Genomic DNA, 18,948 nt, shown 5'->3' on the forward strand with positions numbered 1-18,948 from the left:
GTCGCTTGGTGCTGGTGTCTGGGGATGGAGGTGGAAGCGAGAGAACACGGCAAACGTCTCCCTTTTATCCTGTTCTTTCTTCCCTCCTGGCTTTGCCCCCCCCCCCCGAGTCAGGTGAGCGTCACCTCATCGCAGCCCCCGACTGACCCAGGGGAGGGGGGTGACTCACTGGAGACTCCAACAAACCCTTTGTGGCTGCCTGGGCCAGTGTCCTTTGTTCCCGTGAGGCTGGGCTGGGTTTGTCCCAGACGTGCCCTGATGAGGTGTGAACCGCCCCTCTGCTCCTGGAGGGTTTTGCCTGGGCGGCTTTAAGCCATGAGACACATTTTCAGCCTCATAACTATACACATGAAATTACAGCCTGTAACAACCCTGCTCAGGGCATCAGGAGCCTTCCGAAGACGCCGACGTGACAAACTTCGCACTGGACACCACACAATCATGTGATAAGGATGAACATGGGGGTGCAGGGTGTCCCCCGAGGCTCAGAGCGTCACATCCCTGCCCTGGCACAAGGAGCCTTGTCAGATGCCCAACCCCTCCTCCCCGCCATGGGTGACACAACCCCCACTCAGCCCTTGGCAGGTCCACAATCGGCACCCTCCCTCCCCCACCCCAGCACCTGTCGCTGCCCATTGGCCCAGTTCCCAGCTCCCCCCAGAGCCCAGAACCCCCAGCTGAGCAGTGACCCCCAACCTGCCCCGCTCGGCCCCGGCCCGGCCAGGTGTTACAGAGAAAACCAGGCTGAGCTCATTGCCCAGAGCTGGGAGAAGGAGCCGCTGGAGTTAACAGGACAATGGGTGAGATGGAGAATAAACTGGGAACGCGCTTCCCAGCACCCCGATGTGCCGAACCCGCCCCGGCAGCTCCTGCGGGGTTCAGATCCCCCCAGCATCCGGCTCCCCCCAGCTCCCAGCCGGCCGGGCTCCGACGCTCCCTGCAGGAGACAAACCCGCTGGCAGCTGCTCCCCTCGGGGCAGGACCCTGGGTGCCCCCCGCACCCCACGATACCTCCCCCCCAGCCAGTGTCTGTCCTCAGAAACACCCCCCCGCACTGGGCGCTTTTCCCTCCCGGCTGCTTCCCTGGGGGGCTGGTCTGGAGACGTCAGAGCCGGGGGCCCTGTGAACCCCTCGGTGCCCTGTGCCCTCTGCCAGGGGTCCCGGGTCCCGTCCGGGCAGGTCGGCGTCGCTGCTCACAGCTCTGCAGGGGAGAACTGTGAGGGGAAGATGTGGGGCTGGGCACTGGGGGGAGGGTGGGGGGAAGCCCTGGGCATGGGCCCCTGTCCCTGGTTTGGGCACCAGCCGGGCACTGGGGAGACCCGGGTCTGAGTCCCTGCAGCCCCATAGACTCCCCGTGGGACCAGGCCGGTCACTGAGCCGCCCGGGCCCCTCCGTGCAGTGGGGAGCTCCCGCGGCCTGGTGTGGGACACAGAGCGCCAGGCCCAGGTCAGGCGGGCAGAGAACAGGGCACGTGCCCCAGGCTGGGGGTTGTTTGGTCGTGAGACGTCACCAGCCGAATCCTGGGCTGGGCACAACGGAGCCAGAGCCAGTCACAGGTGCCGACTTTCTGATTTCCTCGCAGGGGCCCAGACGCTGCGGTGATCGGCCCAGGGAGCAGCGTGGACAGACGGACGGACGGACCCCCGGGCCGGGCGGTGACTGTTCCTGCCCTTTAACGCGTCATTGACGGGACGTCGGGACCCAGGCTCAGGGACGCGCCCCTCCCAGCATGCCCCGGGCCCCTCCCAGCAGGCCCCGGGGGCAGGAGGGGGCATCACTTCTTCAGCTCCTCGTACACGTCCGGCTGTCGGGGCTGCAGCGTCTGGGGAAACGGGGACGATTCAGCCAGAGACGCCCCAGGGGAGAGCTGGGGACCCCACCCTGCAGGACCCAGCCCCCAGCTCCCCCCATGGGCCTCAACAGCCCCTCCCATCCCTCCCCCCAGTGCTGGGCCACCCCAGCCCCTCCCCTCAGCCCTGGGGCTCCCGGCTGGTCCCCCTCTGGCTCACTCTGCCCCCCCCCGCCCCCAGCTCTGGGATGTGATAACCAGCCCCGTTCCCAGCCATAGGGCTTCTGGGGGGGGCAGCTCCCCCCTCCCTCCACTGGGTCCAACCCCCCTCGGGGAGGATACAGTGCAAGGGGCCGGCGCTCACCTGGTACGTGGGGCTGGAGTCAGGGGGACTCCCGGGCTGGGCCTGCAGGAGACAGAGGCAAGAGGGTCGTTAGCACCAGACCCCAGAGACCCCACAGCTGAGCTCGGGGGGGGGGGTGTCTCCGGGACAGTTAATGGGACCCAGGGTTTGTGTAACCCCCCCACCCCCACCCAAAGGGGACAGGGTAAACTGGCTGGGGGCTGCGGGTCCAGACTGAGGGGCACCCACAGAGGAGGGGGTGGGCCTGGAATAGCAGGGAGGGGCTGAGCCCTTGTCACTCACCACTGGCCCCGCCCCAGCTGTAGGGGGCAGGTTCTCGTACACCGGGACGGGTGCCTCATTCTCCCTGGGGGTCTCGTTCCGGCCGCGAGAGTCTGGAACGAATCATCAGAGACGCTGGAATTGGGGTGCTGGTCCCAGCCCCCCCCCCGCTCTAACCACTAAACCCCACACCCCTCCCGGTGCCAGGATAGAACCCAGGAGTCCTGGCTCTCCGGGGGGGGGCTCTTACTCACAGAGGAAATAGGCCAAGACTCCGACCAGCGCTGCCCCCGCCAGTGACCCAATGACGATCCCAGCGATGGCCCCAGCAGAGAGACCCGGATGAGGGGCGTCTGGAGGAGAAACTGGAGGGGGGTTGGATCAGACGTTCAGCCACAATCCCCTCACCCCGCTCCCTGCAGCCCGGGCCCCCTAGCGCTGTGCTGGGGCGTTGGTGCCAGCACTGGGATCCCTGTGTCTGCAGCGCGTTGCTCCATCCCAGGGACTCACCCGTCCCTGTCACCCGCACGGCGACAGACGCCCAGGCAGTGCGGCCGGTGACGGGGTTGTGAGTCTGGACACAGACCCGGTGTGCGGCTGGGGGCCTGGAGCCAGCCCGTAGGGTGACAGCGGGTACAGACCGACCCCCCCCCGCCAGAGCCATGGCCACACGCCCGGCCCAGGTGGGAACCAGCCGGAGGCGCCAGGGGGGCAGGAATCTGCTGTCTGAGCTGCAGTGGGGTGTGATGGGGGCGTCCCACAGACGACAGATGCCCCGGAGGGGCAGGGACAGGACGGAGCCGGGAGGGGGAGAGACGGGCGCAGCGCAGGGCACCGACCTGCTGATCGGACGGGTCGGGCATCGCTTGGCAGGCGACAGGCAGCGTCCAGCCCAGCTGCAGCACGACTGGGAGCAGCCCCCACAGGACAGAGCCCACGGGGTGGAGCTGGGCCCTGGGCCGGACCAGAGGGCAGGGGGGTGTGGCTGGAGAGACAGTGAAATAGCCGAGAGCCCCCAGCACGGGGAGCGGGAGCGGCGCCGGCAGTGACAGGCGACAGGGGGTGTCTGATCCGGACTGGAGACAGACGGGAGCGTCCCCTGGAGAACAGAGCTCGAGGGATGAATCCAGAACAGACGCAAAGACCCAGAACTGGCAGCAGAGCCGGGGAGAGCCCAGGGTGCAGGAACGGCGCTGACCCATGGGGTTGGTGCACGGAGTGACAGGGCACGTCCCATGCAGACAAGGCACCCGGCAGGAGACAGGACAGACCCGCTGTGGCCAGGACGCTGGCTGGACAGACAGCAACGGAGGCCCCTGTGCTCTGTGTGTCTGAGACAGACGCGGGCGTGGGGCGCGGTGCCCGGCTGCTCACCCAGCACCTCGATCTCCGCGTTAGCCGTGAGGCCGGTGACAGGGTTGTCAGCCTGGCACTTGTACGTGCCCAGATTTAACGTTGTCAGGTCAAAGGTCAAGCTGCTCCCGGTCTGGGGTAATTTGTTGCCATTGAGAAACCAGGAATAGCTCGGGGCTGGGACAGAGTCGGTGACACACGTCAGGGTGAGACGGGACCCAAGGGTCAGGTTGACGGGTCCTGGAGGGTCTATCCTGGCGGATTCTGGCCCATCTACACAGAATGGGAGAGGATCGTTGGGAAGGAGGGGACAGCAGAACAAGGTATAAATAGGTGCCACACCCCACCCCAGAGGCAGCCGCATCTCCGTGGCTGGGTGACGCTGCCAGGGCAGGGGCAGCGCGGCCGGGGGACGGGGCTGCAGTTACTCACGGGCCAGCGTCACGGTGCTGGGCTCGCTGCGTTCACTGCTGACGGGGTTCCTGACCTCGCACTGGTAGGTCCCGGTGTCGCCCCAGGTGAAATTCTGCACCGTGAGGGTCCGGTTGTCAGGGGACAGCCCCAGCCGCTTGTTGGGTGTGTTGTACGACCCGTTCTGGAGCCAGAGCACAGTGTCGGCGCTGGGGGAAGTGTTGCACGTGAGGGTGAGGGTCCCATTCTCAGGCACCTGGTTCTGGTTCGGCGTCACCGTGGGCTTGGCAAGCTTTTCTGTGCAGGGAGCAGAGAGAGCGTTACCGTGTGTCCTGCCTCTCCATCCACCTGGGATTGGGGCCACCGCCCCGCGGGACTGGGGGAAGTGTCCTGTTGTCACTGCCCTGCGGTGTCGTGGGAAGGGTCCTTCGCCCTTTGCCCCTCAGAGCTGCGGAGACGGGCAGTCGCCTTCTGGGCTCTGGCAGAGGGTCCCTCTCCCTGACGTTGAGTCTCACAGTTGGTGCCTCCCTGAGGCTCTGGCTCCTGGAGCCCCGTTATTTTCAGAAGACTCTCGGCTGTTGTTGTACCAGATCCCAGGCTGCGTCCCGACAGCAGGATTTTCAAGCCGATCCCGTGACGGTTTGGGCCCGACTCAAGGGTCACAACCCCACAGGTCGCCTGGTGCTGCTGGCATTGCCCCGTGGGCACGGCCCTGTGCCGGTTCCTTGCCGTCCCCTCTGACCTGGACGGCGCTGCCCATCCCAGACCCAGGCCGGGGGTGGGGGTGACCTCGCTGGTGCATCGGGGGCAGTCAGCCAGAACCGCTCACCGTCCCCGGGGAGATCGGGGTGATGTCCTGGTGGGGGACAGCTGCCCAGCCTAGCACTGCCCCCCATTCCTACCCAGCCCCATAGCTCAGCAAGGGCCTCGCAGCCCCAGGCCCCCTGGGTTCTCCCCACGACCCACGAGAGTCTGACTGGGGAGGGGGCATCCGGACTCCAGAGACAGGGTCATGGAAACCCCTCCAGTCTGTACCCCCTTCCCCGGGGGGCTGGTAACATCCCCTCTCATTTGCTCCCTCAGGGCAGCCCCCATCCCCTTGTCCCCCTCCGAGCTCCCTGTCCTGCCCACTGGCTAATTAACTCTCCAGCTCCCCTTGCTGGGGGGCACCGAGCAGCACGGGGGCCGTGGGGGGCAGGTGCACCAGGAAGGAGCTGGTGAGTCCCAGGAGAGAATCCCAGATTGCTGAAGACCCCAGACCCGGCTGCAGAGCCAGGCGGAGCCCAGGGCGCAGGAACGGCGCTGACCCGCGGGGTTGGTGCACAGAGCGACAGGCGACAGGGGACGTCCCAGGCGACAGGGAGCCCGGCTGGAGACAGGGCAGATGCGGAGTGGCTGGGGCGCCGGCAGGACAGAGGTGGGCGTGGGGCGCGGTGCCCGGCTCCTCCCCCGGTGTGAGGCCGTGGGAATGTTCTGGCTGTTCTGTGAGTGCTGAGTGGGGGGCGTTGGCCTGGGAAGGTGGCAGGGGGCTGTGCTGGGACTGGCTGCCCTGGGGAGGGAGGTACCTGAGCAGGTAAACTGGGGGGGGGGTTTGGAGGCCAAGTGACACCTCTGCCCGGGACACTGGACAAAGGCTGGGGGAGGAGCCCAGGGAAGGCTGAGTGAGAGGCTGGGGGGAGTTTCATTTTGAAGCTGGCTGGGAAATGGAGAGGGGCTCAGGCCTCCCTGGGGCCCCAGATGGACCTAACTAAAGGGGGTCCTGCTGTCTGTGCCTGCAAGACCCGTCCTGGCCTGTGTCCTGTCGTCTGAGTAAACCTCTGTGTTACTGGCTGGCTGAGAGTCACGTCTGCCTGCGCCGTGGGGGGGCAGGACCCTGTGGCCCCCCAGGACCCCGCCGGGGGGCTCGCTGGGGGAAGCGCACGGAGGGGCCGAGGATGCTGAATGCTCCAAGGAGAGACCCAGGAGGTGAAGCCGTGGGAGCTTCTTGCCCTGCAGACAGGCTGCTCCGAGGGGGAGGAGGCTCCCAGAGTCCTGCCTGGCTTGGTGGGGAGCAGCCCCAGAGCAGCGCCCGGGGACCCCGGGACACCCAGCCCCTCGATCTCTGCGCTAGCCAGGAGGCCGGTGACGGGGTTGTGAGCCCGGCCCTTGTACGTGCCCAGCTGATCCAAGGCTGTGGGGTTAACGTTCAAGCCGCTCCCAGTCTCATTAGTGTCGGTGCAGTTGAGACCCCAGCGATAGCTCGGGGCTGGGACGGAGTCGGTGACACACGTCAGGGTCAGAGGGGACCCGAGGGTCAGGGCAATGGGTCCTGGGGGGTCTATCCTGGCCGGCTGTAGCCCATCTACACAGAGAAGGAGGGGATCGGGGGGAGGGTTGGCACCAGCAGGGCAAGGTATAAACAGCCCCCTGCCCCACCCCAGAGGCAGCCGCATCTCCGTGGCTGGGTGATGCCGGCAGGGCCAGAGGGGCCGGGGGCCGGGGCTGCAGTTACTCACAAGCCAGTGTCACGGTGCTGGGCTCGCTGCGGTTGGTGCTGACGGGGTTCCCGACCTCGCACTGGTAGGCGCCGGCGTCGCCCCGGGTGACACCCAGCACCGTGAGGGTCCGGTTGTCAGGGGACAGCCCCAGCCGCTCACTGGGTGCGAGGGACGCCCCGTCCTGGAGCCAGAGCTGAGCCTGCTAATGCCCGGGAGACACTGACAGGCAGAGCCCCCCCTTCACCCCCACGATGAGCTGCCCCCGCTGGGCCTCGCCGGGCGGCTGGGTCAGGACTCGCACGCAGCGCCCGGGCGTTCACCAGCTCCCTGGGCAGGTGCCAGCCCCCAGCTCTGGCTCTGGCCGTCCGGCTCCTGGATGCCAGCAGGTCCCAGCGCTCCCCCCGCCGGCCAAGCCCTCCAGGGTCAGCGCTGACCCCCCTGGGCTGGATATCAGCCCCCAGCACTGCCCCGCCCGAGTCCCCCAGGGCCAGTCCCCCCCACCCTGCTGGGTGCTCTGGGTCCAGTTTCACCTTCAGGGACCAGCGAGTGTGACCCCAACAGCGCCCAGCTCCCCCTCACCCCCTGCTGCAGACAGCCAGGGTGGGGGCTGGATCTGGGAGCCCTGGTGCAAAGGGCCCCACAGTGACATCATGAGCCCCCCTCCCCCGCAGGCTCCGGAACTTAGAAAAGCAGCAGTAAAACAGCAGGTGGGTCTGACCCCCCCCCAAAGACATCTCCCCCCCCCGTGATACAGGGGTCTTCCCAGCATGCACCAGGGCACCGGGGGGGGGGGGCTCATCTTCGCAGCTGGCCGCACACACCCCGCTGCGCAGCCTGCAGCTCTGGGGAAACAGGGAGGGGTCAGAGATGCCCCGGGGGATCTGGGGACCCCCCCGCCCTGGGGGGGCCAGACCCCCCCCCCAACGCCCCTCACCAGCCGGGCTCATCCCTGGGGGAGACGCTCAGAGCCCCGTCGCTGGGGCGGGGATGGCGGGGGGGGGGGTGACACGGCCTGGGATCAGCGCAGCTCCGGGGGCGACACTTACCATAGACGGGCAGAGTGATGGAGAGGACACGGTTAGGACTGCTCAGTATCTCCACCGTGTAGCTCCCGGTGTAGTTGAGCATTAACCCCGCGATGTGCAGGGCGCAACCCGGCCCCGCTGTCTCCCGCCCCGTGTGGGCCGAGCCGTTGTTCTGAACCGGGGGGGCTGGGTAGTAGGTGAGGATCCGGCTGTTTCCATCATTGGTCGCTGATCGGTACCAGCTGCAGGACTGCAAGTTCTGTGGCGTTGGCTGCGGGGCCAGGCTGACGCCCCCTCCCACCACAGGGCTCCGCGGGGTGAGGACGATGGTCACTGGGGTCTGGGTCTGGGCCGGCGCCGGCTGGAGGCAGGAGCCCAGGACGGAGGCTGCGGGGGGGAGACCAGAGAGACTGATACTAACTGGTGCCCCTCACTCCCGACCTGCAGCCCCTCTATTTTCACTTGCACTGTCCCCTGTTCCAGCCCTGGGTGTCCGGGACACCTGGGTCCCCCCACCCCGGCTCCACCCTCTCAGCTGCAAGGGGCCCCTCGCCAGGTGCCGCCCCGACACCTCTTCCTGCAGCGGGACCTCCCTCGACACAGGGGCGGCGTCTCTGGGCCGGGACCCTGGAGTCCGGACCCACAGGCAGGGCAGCCCCGGGGCCCCTCCAGCCTCAGACTCCCCCCCGCCGCCTCGTCCGCCCACTTCCCCTTCGCTTTGGAGCAAGGAACCAGTGCGGGGAGGGGGAGGGTCTTCTCCCTTCTCCCCCCGGCCCCCGTGGGGTGCCTGGTCCCTGGGTCTCTGCGTGGGGCTGGTCCCACCTGCTAGATCTGGGGGAGGGAGTTCAGTGAGGGGGGGCTGGGTGTGTCCCCCCCCGCCAGTACTCTGGGACAGAGACACAAACAAACAGCTGATCCCTGCTAATCCCCCCATGCAAAGCAGAAGCTGCGGGGAACAATGGGGCTTCTGTGGGGCCCCCCGGGGCTTTGGGGCGCAGCCTCGGGTGGGACCCAGCCTGGGGAAGGAAGCGTCAGAGCCCCCCTCCTGCTACCCCAGCCCTGGGGTGCCCCCACCCAGCTCTGCCGGTGCCCCTCAGTCCCGACCCGCAGCCCCTCTGCTTTCTCCTATTGGAGGCCTTTGTGTCCCGGACACCTGGGTCCCACGGTCTCCCCCTCTGACCTGCCAGGAGAATCCCCGGCCAAGGGCCGCCCGGTCTGTGGGGGATTCGCCCCATCGCCCGTCGCTGCTGCGGGACCCGCCGGGAGCTGCCGGGGCAGCAGAGACGCCTGGTTCCCGGCTGGGGGCAAAGGGCAGAGACGGGGAAGTGGGGGAGGGAGCGGAGCTGGCACGAAGCACCTCCCTTGCCCGGCCCAGCGCAGGGACGGGGCAGGGGGTGCGGCCCCTTTGGCACCTGCCCCCCCTTCCCGACAGCCCCGGGGGGGAGGGGGACTTACCCGCCCCTCCCCCTGCCCCACCCAGACACCGGGGGAGGGGCGGGGGGGGGCAGGGTAGCATCACGGGATCTCCAGACGGACTCTATAGCGAAGGCGTCTCCAGCCCCCCCCCCCCGCTGCGCCTTCAGGGCGGGGGTGTCCGGCCCTGGCAGACGGGGCAGAAATCGTCCCCTGGGGGCTGGGGCGTGGAAGAGGACAGGGCCCCACAGCCTCCAGGAATCCCCCCCCCCAGATATCGCCCCCCAGTGGAGGTTGTGCGGAGGGGGGGGGCTCATCCCTGGAGGGCACCCGTGGGAAGTGGAGGGGGGGCAGAGAGACAGACCCCCCCGTTAGGGCGTGGGGGGCACAGGGAGACCCCTCTGTGCCGGGGGGGGCAGAGCCCAGATTGACGGGAACCCGGGGCCAAAGCCCCCCCCCCCCACGCAGGATGGGCCGGGCGGGGGAGGGAACAGGACAGAGTGTGAGGCCCCCGGGGACAGACACACACAGAGCTGGGCTGGGCAGCCTGATCCTGCCACCCCTGTGGGGCCACGTGTGTCCACCCGCCCCCACCATACACCCCCCCCACAGCCACATCCCCACCCCACCCTGTACACCCCCACAGAGCCACATCCACCCACCCCCACCCCACACACACACCCACACACCCTTCGCCTCCCCCCCCACAGCAGGGCCCGTCCCATCCAGCAGGGGGCGCAGGGACACACATGGGGGGCCTAGGGGGGGTCCCCACTAGCTGCGTCCGGCGGTTCCCGGCGTTGCTGATCGTTACCCCGGGATGTCGGGGAGTCGCCGGCCCGTTGTGGCTGCCCCTGGGGCCGGGGCTGTGGGGCCGAGCAGGGGCTGGGGGTGGCCACTGGGGCTGCAGGGCCGGGCTGGCTCCCCGCCCACTCCCAGGGCTCTGCGGGTCGGGGCGATGGGGAGCTGGGGCTCCAGCCGGCTGGAGGCAGGAGTTCAGGACAGAGGAGAATAAGAGAGACTGATACAAACTGGTGCCCCTCACTCCCGACCTGCAGCCCCTGCTACCCCCAGCCCTGCCCCCTCCAGCTCTGCTGGTGCCCCTCACTCCCGACCCGCAGCCCCCTGCTACTGCAGCCCTGGGCTCCCCGCACCTGTCAGGACCAGCCCCTCCCACCTGCTGACCATTGTGGGGCCGTCCCAGGGGGGGGCAGCTCTGCCCCATGTCCCGTCCCTGGTGCCCGGCAGTGCGTGAAGGGGGCTGCGCTGGGACCCAGAGCCTGGAGTGACTGGGCTTCTCCTGGGGGGGGTGAGTCAGGGCCAGGGATTGACTGGTCACGGGGCCCCCACCCTCCCTGTGAAGACCCCCCCCCCCGTGCGGTCAGCCAGGGCTCGGCCAGGATGAAAGTTGGACTCACTGAAAAGAGAAGCGGCCCAGAGACAGGGCACGTGGGGAACAGGGACCAGCAGCAACAGGCGACAGCCGGACCCAGACACCCCCAGCCGGACCCAGACACCCCCAGCCTGACGGACAAGCTGGTTTCACAAAGTCCAACCCAGCGCTGCCCGTCGGCTCCAAACACCCACTAAACCCGTCTCCTGGGGCGCTGGAACCTGACACGGCTCCCTGGGCCCCACCCCAGCTCGGCCCCCCTGCAGCGAGGGGCAAAGCCCAGAGGGTCCCAGCACAGGGGAGCAAATCAGGCCTGGCCCAGTGGGGCCGCCCCCCGGCTCAGCAGGAGGGGGGCAGAGAGCTCCCTCCTGTCATCAGATGCTCCCGGCGTGGGGCTCTGCTCTGGTCGATGTTGGTATCAGTCGGCTGCGGGCGTGTTCCCTCTGGGTGCTGCCCCGGCTCTGCAGATCGCTGGCACCGCAGACCCGAGAGACCCCCCAGTGACCACAGACCATAGACTCTGCAGGACATACTGCGAATCTGTGTCCCCAGCCATGGACCGGCTCAGTCAGTCACATCCACTCAGGGGGGTATTTTTATACACAGGTACAAACAGGTTACGCATCATTGACCGCACTGAGGTGCAGCCCCTCGATTAGGGGGGTTCCCTTCTCTTGACACAGGTTGGTCAGAAAAAACCACCCGTCCATCGTCCTGTCTCTGCATCGTGTTGTCCTTTCATGGTGTCTTTAGGCTGGGGCTGCCTGTTCTTTATCTGTGCGGGATGGGTCCATACCCAGCCGCTCTGGTGCCGTCATTTCATTAGGGATTAAGACGCAGCTCCAGCAGCCCTCCTCTTGCCAGCTCCTGTGAGCGGGACCTGCCTCTGGCTCGCAGCCCAGCTTGGCCTAACGACGTCCTGTTACCCCAGTTCAGGCCTCCCACCGGGCCCTGACACCGAGGGTTTATGTCTCATGGACTCACCTTACTACAGCTCCAGGGGCAGCCCCTGTCCGGCTGAGCCCTGCGGGGGGCTGGGCCGCGCTTCATCAGCAGGGGGCAGCAGCGAGGGCCCAGCCCGGCCGGCTCCGGCCCAGACGCACCCGGGTTCGGTGGCCAGGTGTCCGGTCAGCGCTGGTGACTGGGCCATTAACAGGCCGGTCGGCGGCGCCGCGGGGCCCGGGGCTGAGGCAGGTTCCCTGCATGTCTTGGCTCCGCGCGGCTCCGGAAAGCAGCCAACCTGTCCGGCTCCCAGGCACAGCGGGGCCACGGGGGCTCCATGCGCTGCTCCCACCCCCAGTGCCAGCTCCGCAGCTGCCATTGGCCAGGAACTGCAGCCAATGGGAGCTGCAGAGGCGGCACCTGCAGACGGGGCAGCGCGCAGAGCCGCCTGGCCGCACCTGTGCCTAGGAGCCAGAGGGACATGCCGGCCGCTTCCAGGAACCGCCTGAGATAAGCGCTGCCCAAAGCCTGCACCCCGAACCGCCTCCCGCACCCCAACCCCCTGCCCCAACCCAGGGCCGCCCAGAGGGGGGGGCAAGTGCGGCAATTTGCATCAGGTTCCGCAGGGGCCCCCATAAGAGTTTTTCAGGGCCCCTGGAGCAGGGTCCTTCACTCACTCTGGGGGCGCCTCACTCCCCCTCACACCCCAATCCCCTACCCAGCCTGGGGAAATGAGCAAGGGTGGGGGTGAGCGAGTGACGGAGGGAGGGGGCAGGTGAGACGAAGTGGGACTGTTCCTAATGTTTCCTCTGAATACTGTGTGGGTGCCTCAGTTTCCCCTCTGCAGTTCTTAAGTCTCTAGGTGGTGGGATAAAGGCCAGTGTGCATAAATGGCTGACACTCTGTCGCCTGGCAACTAATGGCCGGGCCCTTCCCCCACCCCGCCAGGGGATGCTAAAGGGGGGGGAGAACAAAGGGGTCAGGTGACCTCCTGGCCCGGGGAAGGAGCTGAGCAGAGGAGGAGGGGCTGGGGGGGGTCAGTCTGGGGCTGGCTGGGGACGAGGAGTGAGGGCAGCCAGGGGGGTCTGGCTCACTGCCCCCCAGAATGGACCCGGCCGAGGGGTCCGGCTCGCGGTACCTACAAGCTCTGTGTTAGACCCTGTTCCTGTCATTGAATAAACCTCTGTGTCACTGGCTGGCTGAGAGTCACGTCTGACTGCGCAGTGGGGGGGCAGGACCCTGTGGCCCCCCAGGACCCCGCCGGGGGGACTCGCTGGGGGAAGCGCACGGAGGGGCAGAGGATGCTGAATGCTCCCAGGAGAGACCCAGGAGGTGAAGCCGGGGGAGCTTCTTGCCCTGCAGACAGGCTGCTCCGAGGGGGAGGAGGCTCCCAGAGTCCTGCCTGGCTTGGTGGGGAGCAGCTCCAGAGCAGCGCCCAGGGACTCCGTGACACGGGGTCTCAAAGAAGGGGGGGCCCCTCGGGAATGGTTGGGGGAGGGGTCTTCGATTTCCTGCAATCTAAAAGTTGGCAACACTCCCTGGGGTCCCCTTGGCTCTGCCCAGGGCTGGTGCTACCATTTAGGCAGTTGCTTCGGGCGCCAAGATTTGGGGGCACCAAAAAGCGGCACCCCCAGTTTTTAAAAAAAGTGTTTCAGCCGCTGAGGGGAGAGGGAGTCTGAGCTGCTGGCGGCAGCCCAGGGAGCTGACCTGGGGTGAGGAGGTACCGCAGGGCTCCCCGGGCCAGCGGGTGGGGAGCTGATGGGGGGGTGCCTCAGGGAGGAGGGGGGGCGGGGAGCTGCTGCAGGGCTGGGAGGGCGCAAGGTGGAAGTTTCGCCTTGGGCGCAAAACTTCCTTGCACCGGCCCTGGCTCTGCCAGCGCCAGCATCACGCTGGGGGCTCCCGGGGTCTGCAGGGACGGCCTAGGCCTGGGGGGCCCTGCCCGGGGCCGGGTTATAACCAATGGGGTGCAGGGGCAGGACCAGTCTCGGGTCTGTAATCGCTGCGCAGACGGGCCCACGGAGGCCGCGTGTGGGGCCTTTGCTCACTCTGCTCCCGCCCTCTCCCCGTGCCGGGCCATGTGACACCTCCCAGGGTGCCGGGCTGCGAGGCCCCTCACGACCCCCTGCCCCGGCCTGAGGAGCCTTGTCTGGTCCTGCTGGGGGTCAGATCCCGACCCCCCCCCAGGCATCAAAACCTCCCCTCAGCCCTGGGCAGGTCAGCGATGCCCCCCCCCCCCCGCCCAGCAGCCCCCTGGGGCGCCCAGCCCCGGCACTGCCCACTGGCCGAGTTCCCAGCTCCCTCCCAAGGACTAGGAGCCCCCAGCTGAGCAGTGACCCCCAACCCGCCCCGCTCGGCCCCGGCCCGGCCAGGTGTTACAGAGAAAACCAGGCTGAGCTCATTGCCCAGAGCTGGGAGAAGGAGCCGCTGGAGTTCACGGGACAACGGGGGAGATGGAGAATAAACTGGGAACTCGCTTCCCAGCGCCCCGAACCCGCCCCGGCAGCTCCTGCGGGGTTCAGCCCCCCCAGCATCCGGCTCCCCCCGGCTCCCCCCGGCCGGGCTCCGACGCTCCCTGCAGGAGACAAACCCGCTGGCAGCTGCTCCCCCCGGGGCAGGACCCTTGGTGCCCCCCGCACTCCACAAACCTCCCACCAAGCCAGCGTCTGTTCTCAGAAACACCCCCCCCCCCACTGGGCGCTTTTCCCTCCCGGCTGCTTCCCTGGGGCTGGTGCCGATGCTGCTGGGGCCTGGCTCCGGGTGGAACCAGCCGCCTGGCGAGCTCGGCACCACCCAGCGCCCCCGGAGCCGGGCCCGCGGGAGCTGCCGGGGCAGCAGAGACGCCTGGTTCCCGGCTGGGGGCAAAGGGCAGAGACGGGGAAGGGGGGGGGGCGGAGCTGGCACGAAGCCCCTCCCTTGCCCGGCCCAGCGCAGGGACGGGGCAGGGGGTGCGGCCCCTTTGGCACCTGCCCCCCCTTCCCGACAGCCCTGCCTGCCCCGGGGGGAGGGGGACTCACCTGCCCTCCCTGCCCCCACCCGGACACCGGGGGACGGGCGGGGGGGCAGGGTAGCATCACGGGAACTCCGGACGGACTCTGTAGCAAAGGCATCTCTGCCCGCTCCCCCCCCCCCCCACTGCTCCTTCAGGGTGGTCTGGCCCTGGTGGGGATGGGGGGGGGTTACATGGGGGAGAAATCGTCCCCTGGTGGGCTGGGGCATGGAGGCCGGCAGGGCCCTGTACGGATCCGGCCTCGTCTGCAGCCAGGTACAAAGAGCAGCCGAGAAGCAGCCATTAGCTGAGGAGCAGGAAGTCACATCCCCACGTTCCATCCACCTCCTTAAACCAGTAACACCCGGGGAAACTGAGTCCCACCCGCTCTGCGTGCAACCCCCTGGGAAACACAGAAAAAACAAGAACCCCCCCCACTTCGTCACGAGTTTAAGATAAATTGGTTTGGTTTTGTATTTTAAATTTAAAAAACAAACCAATGCCACTAAAACGCCATTTAAACCTCTCGTTCAAAGTTGTAACACTGACAGCTCCTTGTGCCAGTCACCAGCAGCTAGTGCGAGGAGCCATTTAACCCTTTGGGTACTTCCATGTTCTCTTATAAAGTTTAATATCTTTAAATAAGGACCAGAGAATGTGTTCCTGGCTGGGGCAGCCAGGACTGGAGAAATTCTGGATCCTCTTTTGGTAATTAATAGCAGCTAAGAACTGCAGGAAAACCCCCAAAGTGACCAGACAGTGCACCTCTGAAGGAAAGGCCGGGGGTGAAATGTACAAAAAAGCAATGTCAGAAACACCGAGTTTCAAGGTGGCTCTGAGTGACCTGACGGTCACAGTGTTAAACCTTGGGATAAATGCTAGTGAGTAACCCCGTAACCACGTATAATGTGTATAATTAATGCTAAAAATGGTCATTAAAAGCAACTTTCATGTCAAAAGTCTCATGGTAATGCTGCCTCTCCACCATTACCTGTGAATAAACTTAACGCTTGGCACAGCAGAGAAACCGTTACAAACCTGGGCTGTTGTACAAGAGGGGAAACTGAGGCACACAACCTCATGAATTTGATAAATGACCAGTGGAATAATTCACCCTTTCCCTTTAAGGGTAAAACCAAGCCTGCCTATAAAACAAAACAAGGAAAGTATGGGCGTTATTCTTCTGTTTTTCCTGCAGTCAGCAGGGAGATTTGTAGAAGGAAGGGGTATTTCTAAGCAAAAATCTGTCCCTACCCAGGGGGCTGGGAAACTGTTTTTTTGTTTTTCAGACACTCTACAAGAAAGCTGGTGCCAGCGGAAAAATAACCCAGAACACCAGGGGTCCACTGGCACGACAGAGACTGTGTTGTGTGGTTTGCGTTGTTGTTACTGTTATTTTGGTGAATATTGTACAAGGCGGGTTAACACAAACAGCAGCAAGGTCAGTGCGTGGTACAACCTGCCTGCAGAGCGCGGTCTGCCCACGGGGGGAATCGAGCGACGTTCCGCGTCCCAGGAGAACACCAGCCGTCCCAGCCCCTGAATGGAGGGGGCCTCACCTGGCTTTGGCCAGCTGGGGCCCAGCCTGCTGCTATGGGGAACAAAAAATAAAGAATGAAAATGGGTTTATTGCACGCAAATAAAAGGCACAAAATGGGGGGTTAAAATGGGAATTAATAAATTCTGTTCCGTTCATCTTACAGCTGGACCCACAAAGGGAAAACAAGGACGCCCCAGCCTAGAACAGAACAACCACCGGGGGCTGGTCCTGCTTTGAGCAGCGGGTGGGACTAGATACCTCCTGAGGTCCCTTCCCACCCTGAGAGTCTCTAAACCATTGCTGCTCTCGCGAGCCCCTCCCAAATCCCCGATGTGACCGGGCAAGGGGAGGAAACACGTGGACCGTCACACCCCCCAGTGGTGGTAATGAGCCAAATAAGAACCTGAAGGATTTACCCCTAGGAAAGTGTCCTACGAGCCCCCATGGGAATCTGGCAGTGTCGGTATGTGGAGGGGGGGCCTAACCCGGGGAAAACTATCAAATGTATCAGGAAGTATTGCCTGGTATTCCGCAAACATGCCATAATGAATGATAGTGGGAAACAGTCATCCAGAGAGGTGGTTTATCATGAAGGGACCCAAAAATATAACTCTGGTCTCCTGGGGCGTTTGGGTTATGGGGTTGTGATGAAGTGGGGGATTTTCTTGTGTTTGTTTTCACAATAGTTTGCATGCAGGGGGGTGGGGCTCAGTGTCCCGGGTGTCGCTGGTTAACGAGGGGAGGGGAGAGGGAGTTTGTTGGTGCACAGGGACCGGAGAGGGACGAGGGACCCCGGCCGATGGCCTGGAGGATGGAGACCCCAGCGACTGGTGACCTGGGGACCCGGAGACCCGGCTCAGGAGTCGCAGCCGGTTCTGGCCAGTGGGGGACAATGGGCTGCGGGGAGAGGACCCCGGTGACCTGACCAGCCGGCTCCAGCCAGAGGGGCCAGAGGGGGGCTGAGAGGAGACCCAGGCCCCGGTTTACGACCCTGTTTCCCTGGAGAGAAGCCAATGGACAGAGGGGGCCTGGGGCCGGGGGTATCGGAGGCCCAGCTGGGAGCAGGGGGGCTCGGGGCTGGAGGGGGGAGCAGGCAGAGCCCCCCTGGCTGCAGGGGGACTGGGATGTGCTGGGCTCAGGGAGGCCAGGCCTGAGGCCGGAGAGTTTCCTGAGCTGAGGTCAGATGCTCAATAAACCTCCTGTGTTACGCTGGGGGAGAGTCGCTCCGGGCTAGAGAACGGAGGGGGGGGGAAATCAACCCCTTTGGGGGTGAGGAGGCCCCGGGGGCCCAGAGCGAGGGGACTCCCTGAGGGGCCCACGGCAGAGACAGACGTGCTAAGGCTCAGAGAGGTGCGGCTCCAGGAGGTGGAGGGGCCTGACCCCGAGAGAGGGGCCCCCCGAGAAGGGCTGTCGCCCTGAAAGGGGAACCCCCCACAGACCGCACGGGGCCACCAGTGGGCCTGACCTGTGAGTCCGTGACAGGTGCACAAAGAAGCAGTTTCTCCTTATGTAAAAATGGATATTGGTAATATGATGTTATAGACGTTAAACTGTATTCACCCACGACAGCTCATGCTCCATCCGTCTGTTAGTCTCTAAGGTACCCCAGGACTCTTGGCTGCTTTTACAGATCCAGACTAACACGGCTCCCCTCTGACACTGTGGAAGGAAGGTGCGTTTCCCCAGGACATGTGCCGTGTGTATTGTAGAAGGGGGAAAAGAAACGCAAACCAAACATGCTACTTAATTCAGATCCTGCCCGGGCTCCAGAAAGGGGCCAGCACAGGCTGCGTTTTCTGTTTGAAACCGCTGGGTGCTTTGGAAGCAGGAGGGGAAAGTGGAAAGAAATCAGAACTCGGGTGGAAAGGGATCGTGTCCCTTTTAAGGCAGAGCAGGGATCAGCAACCTTTGCACAGGCTGTCAGGGAAATCCGCTGGCGGCCCGGACGGTTTGATCGCGGTTCCCGCTGGCTGCGGTTTGCTGCTCCAGGCCAATGGGGGCCGAGGGATGTGGCTGAACCCATGGACGCGGCAGGTAAACAAACCATCCCGGCAGGGCCCGTCTCTGAGCTGCCGATGGCTTTGGGCCCAAACGCAAACCGGAAAGTGTCTGTGCTGACGCAAATCACCCAACTCGAGAGAACGGCCCGTAAATGGCAGCACAAAGGACAGACCTGGTCAGCAAACAAACTACCTGAAACCCAAAGGCTCCAATTCTGACCCTCCAGAGGAAGGTGGGAAAAGGAGTCAAAGCTAAGAATGAGAGGAACAGGTAAAACAAATATACACTCTGTGTATGTGTGTTGCTGAAAACAGGTACAAAAGGGGTCGGCATATACGTGTAAGCGGGGGATGGTCCCGCTATGGTGGGGAACTTTCCTGGCTTCTGCACCACGCCGGTGAAGTGGGCGAACAAAAGGACCTGAGTCCTCGCTTCCACTTCCTTCACCCAGAGGCCTCCCTGCCCTCGAGGGCTCCCCTGCCGCTCTCCTGTCTGGCAGAGTCCTCGTAACCCCAACCAGGCTGGGCCCAGGATTCCTGGGGGGCTCGACCCCCAACCCTGCTGTGGTCACCCAGGACAGGGGTTAGGGTGTCCCCACTCCAGGGTGCTCTCTCTGCACTGGGCACCTCCCTGACCCACTGATCATTTCATACAATTTAAAGCAAATGCAAGTTATTTAATTTACAATTAATTAAAAAAAAGGAATAAGGGAAACTGGGGAAGGTTAAAGGAAATACGTCACCTGGCTCTGGGGCAGGGAACATCACAGACAGTGTCTCTGGACGTCAGGGCAGTTCACAGTCTGTTCCTTGTAGGTCCCAGGCCGCCTTCTCTAGGCCCTGGCTGAGCTGCAGGGACGCTGCGGGTTGGACACTTGCAATGGTGGTGGCCACACGCCTCCGGGCTTTGGGCGGTGGGACCCTTCCCAGCGTCAGCCCCCCGCCGGGCTAAGATCCCCCTCCCAGCCTGGCCTGCAAGGACCCTTGGCTGGGG

The 18,948-nt window shown here is 65.0% G+C and overlaps 1 protein-coding gene across 4 annotated transcripts in view; it reads right to left on the reverse strand.

The window, feature by feature from the left end:
- LOC120390130 (carcinoembryonic antigen-related cell adhesion molecule 1-like) overlaps positions 1-18,948 on the reverse strand; it is a 76,335-nt gene that overhangs the window by 17,357 nt on the left and 40,030 nt on the right. For 3 of the 4 annotated variants that reach the window (XM_039512460.1, XM_039512459.1, XM_039512457.1), the window contains exons 1-4: positions 8,861-9,086; positions 7,702-8,067; positions 4,200-4,475; positions 3,789-4,040 (exon numbers count right to left, since the gene is read on the reverse strand). In XM_039512460.1, the coding sequence (XP_039368394.1) occupies positions 3,789-4,040; positions 4,200-4,475; positions 7,702-8,067; positions 8,861-8,915 (949 nt within the window). In that variant the 5' untranslated portion in view covers positions 8,916-9,086. Of the gene's footprint in view, positions 1-3,788; positions 4,041-4,199; positions 4,476-7,701; positions 8,068-8,860; positions 9,087-18,948 lie in introns of those variants that run through there. The other variant, XM_039512458.1, reaches the window with a different exon arrangement.

Source organism: Mauremys reevesii, linkage group 24, assembly GCF_016161935.1.
Source record: "Mauremys reevesii isolate NIE-2019 linkage group 24, ASM1616193v1, whole genome shotgun sequence".
Taxonomy (NCBI): Eukaryota; Metazoa; Chordata; order Testudines; family Geoemydidae; genus Mauremys; species Mauremys reevesii.